Raw genomic sequence first — 13,672 nt, forward strand, 5'->3', positions numbered from 1 at the left:
CTTCCGATCTGAGTTGCAACACCTCCACCGACCCTTGAGAATACCAATTGCTCGTTCCACTGTTGTTCTGGCTGATGAGTGAATTTTATTAAAAATTTCTTCACTTGATCCATCATTGGCGTTACGATACGGAACTAAAAGCCATGGAGCAAGGCCATATCCACTGTCGCCTGAAAATCGAGAATTAAAATTATAGAAGCAAACTACGTTGCAGCCTTTAGCTCCAAATGTTTGTGAATTATCTCATCTGGCAGTATTTTTGATTGCTAAAGGATGCTGCATGCGAGTAAATATGCAAATAGTTACCTAACAGTTTGAGTTGAAGTCTCCGTCATAATACAGTTGTTCGAAGAATATTTTTTCATCACTTGAATTCCAAACAAAAGAATCATGTGCAGCTCCACCAAAACACGCATTAACTGCCAGTATGCGGTAGTTATGATCACAGATCTAAAACGAAAATAAAAAGTTGTATTCATGGTATATAAACAGTTTGCTAATTTATTACATACAATCATGGCATTTATGCTGTGATTTCCTTTTCTATTGAAGTACATGTGTTCGTCTTCTGTAGACCTCAATATAGAAATGTGCGTCCCATCAATACAGCCTACGACGCCTGGAATCTTGAATTTACCAAAAAAATATCTTTTGGTGTTTCCAAAACATGCAGGATCTAGCTTAATCCAGTTAGTACATAGGAGTTCCTCGAGCATTGGCAGAGTTTCGCTAAAGATAACCGAAACTGTAGGTTGTGCCATTCCTATCATGAATCCACTGCCTGCATTTATTTGATATGAACCACTTCCTAATATATTGAGTGTAACTGCTAATTTTAAGACAGGAGGGATCGATGTACACTTGTATCCTTCAGGAATTTGCAATGTGTTCAATACATATCTAAACGCTTCACGACTAAGTCGGAAATTTTGACAGAACCTGCGGTAAAATGAAATATATCTGATGATTTTACAGACCATACTATACAATACTTTAATTTTCATTATTAAAAATGAAATATCTTTTAATTTCAAAGTTTTTGATTTGTCGCGTGTTATTCAAACAATAACTAAGACGAAGCACTTGTGCTATACCATATTTAGGTATTATAGAATACAGCTCACATACAACAGCAATTTTTTGCGAAAATATTTTGATATCTTATGTTAACTATACGAATCACCCTTTATCAGATAGGTTACTTTAACATTGAACACAATCAATACAGAAATAAAAATATTCACTCTCGTTCGTTCAAACTTAACGGGTCGCTTTGGTCTCTTAGCCGTCGCCTTACAATTGCAGTATCGCAAATATCATCCTCCTCTTCACTGCTTGAATCGAAGAAATGTAATCCGAACATATCCATATTCATAGTTTTTTAGTCATAAATATTCAGTTTTATTTTTTTTTCGCGGTTGTAATTCATTCGGATTTGTTTACTTCTGTTTGACACAGTTCTCTCGCAGGACAAGATTTGTGGCGGTCGAAATCTAGTACCTCAAAGTTAGCAGCTCGATCGCTTGGTCGAATGTGATACGTAATGTCACAGTTTAGTCGAATCGACTTCAAAAATAATCGTTTCGAGCAACTCGATTCGAGATGCATAATGTCAGCCCAGTTTTAAGGAGGACCCGAAACAGTTCTGGTCTTATCTGCGAAGTAAAAAGTCTTCCCGAGGATTTCCAGAAAGCATCTACTATCGAAACCAATCTTCAACAACATCTATTGACTCAGCCAATCTATTCTCGTCTTTCTTTCAAAGCGTGTTAAGTATGTTAATAACTCACCACCTTTGTCAGAATCGTACTTGAATAGTCTACCGTTGTATAATGTGAATCTACCCGTTGCTGTTTTCACCCAAGACGAGGTGCATAATAATCCACGATTAGTTGATGGATCAAAGGGACCGGGCTCGGACGGCCTTCCGCAATCTTTTGTAAAGCAATGCTCATCTGCTTTGGCCTTGCCGGCATCTCTTATTTTTAATCGTTCTCTCGCTGAAGGCTATTTTCCTGCGAAATGGAAAGAAGCTGTAATAGTACCAGTTCACAAATCCGGAAACGTACATGATGTCACGAACTACAGAGGCATTTCTATCCTTAGCTGCCTCCCAATAGTTTTCGAGCGTATGCTGCTGGATGTTATTTACCCGTCAGTAAAGCACATCCTTCACAACCGATCAGCACGGCTTTGTCAAAAAACGATCAACTACTACGAATCTAATGAGCTACGTTTCAACTCTGATTGACAAGCTTGAAAAACGACAACAAGTTGATGCGGTGTATTTCGATTTTTATAAAGCTTTCGATTGTGTTCCTCATGTACTCGCTGTTGAAAAATTGAGACGAAATGGATTCCCTGACTGGATAACAAACTGGATTCTTTCATATCTTACAGATCGTAGTGCTTCAGTTCGAGTCGGAACTGTACATTCTGATCCTTTTGATGTTCCACAAGGGAGTCATCTCGGACCACTTCTGTTTGTGCTGTTTTTGAATGATCTTTGCAATGAACTGTCGTCGTTTAAAGTAATGCATGCCGATGAGTTAAAAATTTACCGAATCATCACAAGTCTTGTAGATTGTTGTGCGCTACAAATGGACATTGAATGTGTCATAGATTGGTGTAATAGGAACGGCATGAGTGTTAATGTTAATAAATGTAATACCATAACATTTTCACGAGTTCAGTCTCCAATTTTATTTGAATACTCAATGATGGCGAATCCAGTCAAAAGAGTTTCTTCTGTAAAAGATTTAGGCGTAGTTCTCGACCGTAAGTTACGCTTCACTGAACAGCTTTCGATGGTTATTGCTAAAGGTTTTGCCGTCCTGGGACGCAACACTACAGACTTTAACGACGTTTATTGTCTCAAGGCTGTTTACATTGCTCTAGTGCGCAGTATTATAGAATACGGAGTTGTAATCTGGGCTCCATACCACAACGTTCACATCGACCGGATCGAACGAGTGCAGAAATGTTTTATCCGATTCGCGCTTCGAAGACTTCCTTGGCTTAATCGGCTTCAGCTACCACGTTACGAAGATCGCTGTGTTCTCATCAACTTACCCACGCTGCAAAACCGGCGGATATTTCATCAACGACTTTTCGTTTTTGATTTGCTTAATAATAACATCGACTGCCCCACACTTCTGGCAAGGATTCACATCAATGTCCCGGGAAGATCTTTGCGAAAAATGGACTTCATACGACGATCAGCTCATCGCACACAGTATGGACAAAATAATCCAATGGATGTTTGCTGTCATCAATTCAATAGAGTTTATCATATGTTCGATTTTACTATGAACAAAGACACATTTAAATCGAAAATATTGTTAAGTTAATGTTTTTAGACTAGATAGATAATAATAAGTCTGTGCGATAGTTTTTACTCTAATCGAAGACAAAATAAAATAAAATAAATAAATCTGTGGAATCGGGTACCCCTCGTTTACCATCACCGAGTTAAAATGGCGGGCATCCAGACAAACGCGATACTGACCAGTCTTTTTCTTGATGGCTACTAAGGGATTATTCCATGGTGAGAACTGGACAGCATTTCCTTTACCACCATATGAAGCACATTGCATGCTCATCAATATTCAAACACTTAAAGAACGCCGCGACCTTATTTCCGCAATTAAATTTGTATACACCTAGCCGTCGATTACGAATCAGGAACTTAGTTTTAGAAAGAAACACTAGAACAAATTATGCAGAATATAGCCCAATCAATCGAATAATGGCCACTACAATCAATATTGCGAATATCTTGACCTTCGTATGTCCAAAAATTTCAATGTCTACATTTGCTTGACGAAATAAATAAATAAAAAGAACAACGCCTCTTCTCTTACGTCGAGCTCCAGCATCCGGTCGATCTCCTTATTGATCTCTTCCAGTACGTATTTAGACATGGGATAGTACCGTTGCTATCGATGCGGTGAGTGTAGCGGTCAGTCCTTCCAAGTCTTCCCGCTTCAGCGGTTAATGCTTATGGAAAACGGTCAATGACTCGTTTTAGGCTAATCACTTCTTCCTCCGATAGTTGCTTCCTTTTTCCGAGTGGTTGGTCGGTCTCTGATTTGAGTTCTAGGTTTGTCGAACAACAAACTGGTTTGATGTTTGATTAAACTCATTCCAAAAGTTCATGCCAAATATCACACAAGTTGGCATCGTAGGAAGCATCAGCATTGATATGACTTCGTTCTTCTTGCTATACGCTATAGGTATACGTACCAGAGATTGAATTCGGTGGATGGCACCTGTTTTAATGCCTCCCGCAAGTGCGGTCTTCTGAAGCCCTAACTCTTGCACTATTTTTTTTGTACACAGCAGTAGCAGAACAATATTGCTTGATGTTTGTCGCAATGCATAAATCGGTGACCCTCTGCATCACAATTCCAGCAATCTTGCCGGAGGTGCTACACTCGATGCTTTCCGCGTGTTATGTTGGTTCTCAGATGTGGTTTGATGTGACTGTTGATTCTCTACGGTCAAATCTCAGCCTCATCGCGTTAACTTGCTGTAGTATTGTATCCATCCTCTGATTCAGTTTGTCTTCTTCAGATATTGGTTGCTCTCCATGTGCACCCTGGGATGATTGTGAAGTGTATTCCATATGGTTTTGCATACGTTCTGCCTCTAATTCATGTACGCTGCAGTGGTTGCCGCTGTTTTGTGTAGCCTGGTGTACCTAGAGAATGCTCCTTGTGGAAAGGAGAAGTGTCGTTGCTGTTTTTTGAGTTCGTCGAGTTCTTTACATGCCTGAACCAGTGAATAAATTTTTAAATCTAAATTTCTAAATTGCTCATTGAAGGGTCAACATATTGGAAAAGAATGGAGATATCTTGATAGAGCTTGATGAAAGATTCATCTTCACTCTGCAACCGGTGGTATACGGTACCTCTGCTTCTAGAATGTATGCGTAGTAGGTCGGTAGAAACTCGTGTGTGATCAGGCGCTTGAAGTCTTCCCATGTTGCTAGTTGCCCAGGCGGGTAGAGGTTACTGTACCAATTCAAGGCGTCATCCATTAATAAATGCTTGACGTTTCTTAGCAATATGTCAGTGCCGATGTCCTCTGATGCCGCAAAAGTTTCGACTCGTTGTAAAAACGTCGTTGTGTTAAGCGACGCTCCATCCTTCTCGCCTTTGTATCTGAATGGCCAGTTATGGACTGCCTTCAGTGTTATTCTTTCCTCCAACAAGAACCCCGGTGTATTTTCATACTGTCGATGATTCAAGCGTCTCAGTAACTCGTCTTGTATTAGGTGATTTCGTTCTCTTGCATAGCTTTCCTGTACTCTTGGTTGTATGCAAGGAGGGGGTGGCATACACACGGAACGACCAAAATTAGCTCTGCGCCTGATTCGTATTACTATTTTTGAATTAGTTAATTTTAACAACAAAATTTCCAAAATAACTATGCAATTAGTTAAAATTGAGAATTTACTTTGCTGAAAAAAACTCTTATTTTTAGAGAATGTGTTGAGTTGGCGAATATCCTGGACACAAACCAGCAATATTTAAATCCAACACGAAATTCTCATTGACAACTAATTTTGTAGCTAATGTAGCGTTTACACTATTGCTGGTTGCCAGCATGCTGGTTTTCAGTGAGAGAGTTGATTTCGCGAAGTCGAATAAAGGAAACAGCGATTTAGAGGAAAAATTTTCAAAAACAAGTTTATGTTTCGCTTATGTCTTTTTCTCCAATACAACATCGTATCTATACCTGCCAATATAGAAAAGACAACCGCGACTGAAAAATTCTTTTCGGCAGTAGTGTGCCATCTAGTGGATAGTAGTCATTACGGTGTTTACGTTTTTTTCAGTGACAGTGCGCGGCGCCATATAGCTGCAAATTGCAGAAACCAATTCAACCATTTATGTTGGTTGAAAACAACGTTTTATTTCTTTAATTCAACTAAAAAATTAATTGAATGGAAATGAAGTGTGCCTTAGCTAAGAAATGACAGCACGTTTGATAGGTGAATTCAATTAAAAAATAGCCATTTCAACAAATACTTCATTATTATTAAGGGAATTAGAATTAAAAAATAAATTTTGCAAAAGTAAGATATTTTTAGTTTTGTCAAAAAATAACTAACTAAAATCAAAAAATCAACTAATTTTTTCGCCAAAATGTTGATTTCGGTCTTTCGGTGCTGCTGAATGTGGGGTCCTGTATGCTCAATTCTCTATGTCCATAATACCTGTTGTGCTGTGTCGGGTTATGCGAAGGTAGGCTTGTGAAGCTGGGTTCGCAGCTACCGAATGGTTTATAGTCGAATCCTCGAAGGTTGGCTTCTACAGACGTGGACATTTGACGAGTGTCTTTTGGAATGGTACCCGTATTACCTTTTTTCGCACCATCACTGTTCACAGCTTGTTCATCACTTTTCTGGGAATTACCCAAAACATCATCTATATCTTCTAACGAAAACTGCCCTAATGAAGAAAGAATTGCGTGTGTCTCTTTCAGATTTTCCGATGGTTTCACGATGGCTAGACTTTTACGGTAATGTGTTAAACGAGATTGTATTATCCGAGCACTCGGAAGATCTCCGAGTTTTAACGCACTTTGCATTTCTGGCATCAATTGACATTAGCCGCGTCCATCACATGAGCGGAATTATTACAGGGTCCGGCACTCGAAGTGTAACCAATTAAAAAGGCCATAAATTCAGTTTGGAAAATTACTTTTACTTCATTCAAAGTACAAAATGTGTAAAAATAATACAAAATTCAGAATCAATTCACTTTTGCTCGATATGACCACCTTTTGCCTTGACTATGGCCTTGAGACGGTCAAAAAACGAAGCGCAAGCTGCCGAATGTGACTTGCAGGTGTATTTTGGCCCACTTGCGGACAATAACTTTTTTCAGCGCCTCGAGACTGGTGTAACTTTTAATTCGGACTTTGCTCTCCAAAATGGCCCAAAAGAGAATAATTTATTGGATTCGCATCTGGCGAATTCGAGAGCCATTGTGTGGACGTGATGAAGTTCGGAACGTTGTTTTTCAGCCATTCTTGGTTCATTCGAGCTTTGTGAGACGGTGCCGAGTCCTGCTGAAACGTCCATGGTCTGCCACCGAAATGTTTGTCTGCCCACGGCTTCAAAGCAACCTCCAGAATACTTTCCCGATAATATGTCGCATTTCCTTGACGCCAGGCTCGATGAAAACGATTGGAGAGCGCCCATCTGCGGTTACAGCGGCCCAAACCATTATCTGTTGCGGGTGCTGCCTCCTGGTGGCCAATCGATGACTCAAATTCTCGTATGAACGGTCGGTCAAGTAAACCCTATCGTTTTGAGAGTTTACGAATTGCTCAATTGGAAAAATTTTCTCGTCAGAAAATACAATGTTCGGAAATTGACCGCTTTCGGCCAAACGAAGCAACTCCTTCGCTCTCTCAAGTCTAACTTGTTGCTGCTTCGGTGTGAGATCATGCGCCTTTTGGATCTTGTAAGGCTTGACCTTCAGATCATTTTTCAGTATGCGGCGGATGCTACGGTCGGATATTTTCAGTTCTTTTGCCATTTGATTGGCACTTCGTCGAGGATTTCGTTCAAGTCGCTTCTTCACTTTTTGAACCATCTCACGTGATGTTGCAGTTTTTTGATGACCACCTCCATGACGTTTCGCGATGCTACCAGTATTATTGTAACGAGTTATGGTGCGATAAACAAAAACTTTATTCACTTCAAGGTGTTTGAGCTCACGAACAATCGCTGGTTGTGATTTTCCATCTAAATATAAAGCAATCACACTATTACGTTTTAAATCCATCACTGTTTTTTTTCGCGTTCACTTTTGGCAAAATGCTTTCTTGCGCTTGTAAACAATACAACTCCGAACTGTCATTTAGCAAATTTCTAGAGAGCTGATGTCCGTGCGTCAGCTGCGCGAGCGGTCTGAAGTTGGTTACACTTCGAGTGCCGGACCCTGTATCATTGATCGATTCTACTGGTATTTTAGAATAAGATATACTTACTTTGAAAATATTGTCTTGGATTTATATAACATTATTGAGCCGAATTTGAAGTTTTTTTTTCTCATAGTTTCAATTGTTTTTTTTTTTCTTTCTCTCTCTTTTTACAGACCGATCCCGAAGGAAACCTGACGGTGTCTATTCTGAGTTTTCGACCGACCATCAACGATCAGGGCAAATATTTGTCCTGCCGGGCCGAGATGGCCGTCATTCCGGATGCTGGCAAAGAGGACGGATGGAAGCTCGAAATATACCGTAAGTGGCATTACTGTTGTTTTTGTAATTATTTGACAATTCGATAAAACATAGTCATATTTTGCATGCCACACGAAATCCACGTTTAAATTGATGATTCACGGTTGCCCGAGGATCGGCAATCCTGTGACAATAGTGAAATAATTTCCTCCCCGGGCACTTGTGACGGATTGTGCCGATCCAATTGCGTTGAATAACCCTTCAATAATCGATAAGCTAACCACCGTTCATTACTCTACATTTTTATCGCCATGCGAAAACAAAAAAAAAAGCGCTGACAAAAACAACCAACGGGAAAAGTCATAACGACCAAGCCATCATCGCCTCGAGCTACGAGTCAATTTTAATTAATACCACAGCTCATGTCCCACCGCAATCCCGGCTCGGTGCCCGGAGGAACAATCTGCAATCTTACTCCCCTCCACCCCCTCCATTCCACACGTTTCGTAACGTCGCAGAATGATAATAACAATTCTGCCCAGGCTTCGTCCACAGATGCGGAACCAACTTCTGTTCGGATCCGCTTCCTCCGGAGCTTCTCTCACCCGTATTCTCGGAGTGCGGTGTCGCCGTGTGCATGGAAGCGCTCTTCAAAATGGTTCCCGCTACGGCACCGAGGATTAGATTTCAATCAAGTACTTTCATCTGACCTCTGCTTCCCCCCACCCCTGGTGGCATCATCGTAAACGAGACGACAAAGTCAACGATGCGATGGGACGGATTGATCCTTGCCCGCAATTGTTGGCAATTGTCGGTTCGGTTCGCTTGATTCCCGATCAAGCGGTTACGTCATTCAACAATTTGCACCGGAGCACAACCAGAAATTCAAATACTCGTGACAATTTGCATTTCCCCCCACCACCACGCGAACGTGCAGCCGGTCCGGTTGGCAGATCAAAACCGGACTTGACGAGCTGCTTCCGAATAGAATTTTGGCTCGTTTTCTATATTTTTACACTTAAAGAGTGCGGATCGATATTTGCAAGGTTGACGCAACCCATCGAAGGGGGGTGGGGGGATGGGGCTGTCAGATCGCATTCGCGCGGGGTAAAATGCATTGGCGTCGTTTTATGCTGGCGAAAGCTGCGACGGGAATGACGTAATGACAGCTGACGGGTTCGTCCGGGGAACTGTCAGAGCGCATTGCCGTTTCAACCTTCCGAGCGAACGGACGTGCTTTGTGTTTACTGCGAAAAAAACCAGTGCCGTGTGTGATAACGTGACCGGACGATCAAAACTAGATTATATCGCTATTGTGTAATAGACAATAGTGCTTTTTTCTGTGAGAGGTTTTTTGTACATTATACACTGAAGCAGTGCATTGTTGTGAGCGGACGATCGAAACAGTACCGTTAGCCGGTGATTGTTTGATCGATCAAGGCCAGATTTCAGTGGCCATTGTGATTATACTGTGCGGATTATAAGTGAGTGTGCTTTTTCCTCTCGGAGGTTTTTTGCACACCCTCGAAGCGGCGATACGCCGATCGACGAGGGCTTGGCCTTGGTGGCCCCCGTTGGATTAAAAGTTAAGTACTATTATTTTGTATATTTTTTTTTCTTCTTCATTCGACCGTTCATTACCCCCCCCCCCCCCCTTCGAATCATTTATTTCTGCGCGGAGGTAGCTCCGCGACATGTCAAATTTGACTCCCGACCCCTCCGTTCTCGATGATCAGATGGAGACTTCTGTTGGCAGCAATAAGTCTCGCATAAAGAGTTATCCCGATGGGCTTGCACTCTCGGCCGGGCCTTACTCGGTTTATTTCCGGACCAAGGCTAAAGAAAAAAGATTGAATGTTTTGAAAATATCGCGGGATCTGTCCTCGCGATACAATACTATAAAAAGTATTGATAAAATACGACCAGATAAGCTCAGGGTTCTGTTCACCAGCTCAGAGCAGGCAAATGAGCTCGTTCAAAATGACCATTTTACGCGGGAGTACCGCGTCTACGTGCCAGCTCGCGAAGTAGAAATCGACGGTGTGGTCACCGATTCGAGTTTGACTTGCGAGGACGTTCTTAAGTACGGAGAGGGCTGTTTTAAGGACCCCTCACTTAAGAACGTCAAGATACTGGACTGCAAGCGATTGCATTCAGTATCGATCGCCGGGGATGGAACAAAGTCTTATCCCCAATCTGACTCTTATCGTGTGACCTTCGCCGGCTCTGCTTTGCCCAACTACATCCTCTTGGACCGGGTTCGTCTGCCTGTTCGTCTTTTTGTACCTCGAGTAATGAATTGTACCAATTGCAAACAATTGGGGCATACAGCTTCTCATTGCTGCAATAAGCCCCGGTGTGCTAACTGTGGGGAGGCTCATGCGGATGGCTCTTGCGGTAAGGATGCTAAAAAGTGTCTCTACTGCAAGGAGGGTCCGCATGACCTAATGGCATGTCCTGCGTATAAGCTGCGAGGAGATCGGATGAAGCGTTCCCTGAAGGAACACTCCAAGCGTTCCTTTGCCGAGATGCTTAAGAGTGCCACCCCTCCTAAACTGACAACGAACCCATATGCCTGCTTGTCAACTGACGAGAGCGATTCTGACGACCCTTTGGAAGGTCCATCATCGGCGGTCCCTCATAGCTGTAGGAAAAGAATGAATAAATCCTCTCATAAGCTACCTAGTAAGGGCTCGAAGGTGTCTTCCGAAGGGCTTCGAAAAGTTACAGCTAACGGGAATCGGGACAAACCACCGAAGCAAAAGGCTCCTGGTCTCGGAAAACTCAGTTCCGAGATGGAATTCCCACCACTTCCCGGGACAACAAAATCCCCAAACGTCCCTGAAAATCTATCAGAGAACCAACTAGGTGCTGGACTTATCAAGTTCTCTGATGTTGTGGACTGGATTTTTACAACTTTTAATATTTCTGACCCTCTTAAAAGCATTTTAATTGCTTTCATGCCAACAGTAAAAACATATTTAAAGCAGTTGACTGCAAATTGGCCCCTTCTCTCAGCGATTGTATCCTTCGATGGCTAAATCATCCATCGAGGTCACGGATCTAATCACTGTTTTACAGTGGAATTGCAGAAGTATTATCCCAAAAATAGATTCCCTTAAATTTCTAGTAAATAATCTGAAATGTGACGCATTTGCATTGTGCGAAACTTGGCTAACTTCTGAAATATCCTTAAACTTCCACGATTTTAACATTATTCGCCTGGATCGAGATGATCCCTACGGAGGAGTACTTTTGGGGATCAAAAAGTGCTATTCTTTTTATCGAATTAACCTCCCCTCGATATCAGGTATTGAAACTGTCGCATGTCATGTTACAATCAAAGGCAAGGATCTTTGCATTGCTTCAATCTATATTCCCCCAAGAGCCTCGGTTGGGCATCGGTGGCTCAGTGATATCATTGAGTTCCTTCCCGCACCGACGTTGGTTTTAGGAGACTTTAACTCACACGGTACGGGATGGGGCTGTCTTCACGACGATAACAGATCAGCTATGATCCATGATATCTGCGACAACTTCAATATGACAATCTTGAATACGGGAGAAATGACACGGATTCCTGCACCACCAGCAAGACCAAGTGCGCTGGATTTATCACTTTGCTCGACATCGCTACGATTGGATTGCACGTGGGAGGTAATTCCTGATCCCCACGGTAGCGATCATCTACCGATCGTAATATCAATCACCAGCGGCTCAAAACCATCGAAGACAATCAATGTTTCCTATGACCTCACACGAAATATTGATTGGAATAGCTATACGACCGCGATATCTGAGAAACTTGAAAGAACACAACAACTTCCTCCGGAGGAAGAGTACACGTTTTTGGCTGGCTTGATTCTCGACACCGCGACTCAAGCTCAGACGAAACGTGTACCCGGCGCAAAAACTAACATCCGTCCTCCCAACCCGTGGTGGGACAAAGAGTGCACAAATTTAAACGCGGAGAGAGCCTCCGCGTATAAAATATTCAAAAAAAAAATGGAACACCTGATAATTACCGGAATTACGCGGCGTTAGACGTTAAAATTAAGAACTTGATTAGAGCTAAGAAACGCGGTTACTGGCGTCGGTTCGTAGACGGCCTAACAAAAGAAACATCTATGAGCACTCTTTGGAACACAGCCCGACGAATGCGCAATCATAACACAACGAATGAAAGCGAGGAATATTCTAACCGCTGGATATTCGATTTCGCTAAAAAGGTATGTCCAGACTCTGTTCCGGAACAGAAGATCACCCGCGCCGCGACACCAAATACAAACGAAACACCGTTTTCGATGGTAGAGCTCTCACTTGCGCTCTTGTCATGTAACAATAAAGCCCCGGGATTAGACAGAATAAAATTCAATTTGTTGAAAAATCTGCCTGACCCCGCCAAAAGGCGCTTGCTGAGTTTATTCAATAAGTTCCTTGAGGACAACATTGTTCCACATGACTGGAGACAAGTGAAAGTGATATCCATTCAAAAACCAGGAAAACCAGCCTCCGATCACAATTCGTATCGGCCGATTGCTATGCTTTCCTGTATCCGGAAATTGTTCGAAAAAATGATTCTGTTTCGTCTAGACAATTGGGTCGAGACTAATGGCTTACTTTCAGATACACAATTTGGTTTCCGCAGGGGCAAAGGAACGAACGATTGTCTTGCGTTGCTCTCAACCGAAATTCAAATGGCATTTGCTCGTAAGGAACAAATGGCGTCAGTTTTCCTAGACATCAAGGGGGCTTTTGACTCAGTTTCTATAAATATCCTATCTGAGAAGTTGCATCAGCATGGTCTTTCACCAATTTTGAATAACTTTTTGTACAATCTATTGTCAGAGAAATACATGTATTTCGCGCATGGTGATTTGTCGACAATACGATTCAGTTACATGGGTCTTCCTCAGGGCTCATGCTTAAGCCCCCTTTTATACAATTTTTACGTAAACGACATCGATAAATGTATCAACACATCTTGCACGCTGAGACAACTTGCCGACGACAGCGTTGTGTCCATTATAGGACCCAAAGCTGGCGATCTGCAAGGGCCGTTACAAGATACTCTTGCCAACTTATCCACATGGGCTCTTCAAATGGGTATCGAGTTCTCTACGGTGAAAACTGAGCTGGTTGTATTTTCAAGGAAGCGAGAACCAGCACAACTACAGCTTCAACTAGGGGGTGAAAACATAGCTCAGGTCTTCACATTCAAATATCTCGGGGTCTGGTTCGACTCCAAAGGCACCTGGGGATGTCACATTAGGTATCTGAAACAAAAATGCCAGCAGAGAATCAATTTTCTTCGTACAATAACCGGAACTTGGTGGGGTGCCCACCCAGGAGACCTGATCAGATTGTACCAAACAACGATATTGTCCGTTATGGAATATGGATGCTTCTGCTTCCGATCCGCCGCGAACACCCATTTCATTAAGCTGGAAAGAATTCAGTATCGTTGTTTGCG

General features: G+C 42.2%; 1 protein-coding gene across 5 annotated transcripts in view; it reads left to right on the forward strand.

Moving 5' to 3' along the window:
- Positions 1–13,672, forward strand: part of LOC131432866 (nephrin) — a 789,197-nt gene that overhangs the window by 669,106 nt on the left and 106,419 nt on the right. For all 5 annotated transcript variants that reach the window (XM_058599423.1, XM_058599426.1, XM_058599425.1 and 2 more), the window contains exon 7: positions 8,115–8,259. In XM_058599423.1, the coding sequence (XP_058455406.1) occupies positions 8,115–8,259 (145 nt within the window). The remainder of the gene's footprint in view (positions 1–8,114; positions 8,260–13,672) is intronic.

Source organism: Malaya genurostris, chromosome 2 (assembly GCF_030247185.1).
Source record: "Malaya genurostris strain Urasoe2022 chromosome 2, Malgen_1.1, whole genome shotgun sequence".
Lineage (NCBI taxonomy): Eukaryota > Metazoa > Arthropoda > Insecta > Diptera > Culicidae > Malaya > Malaya genurostris.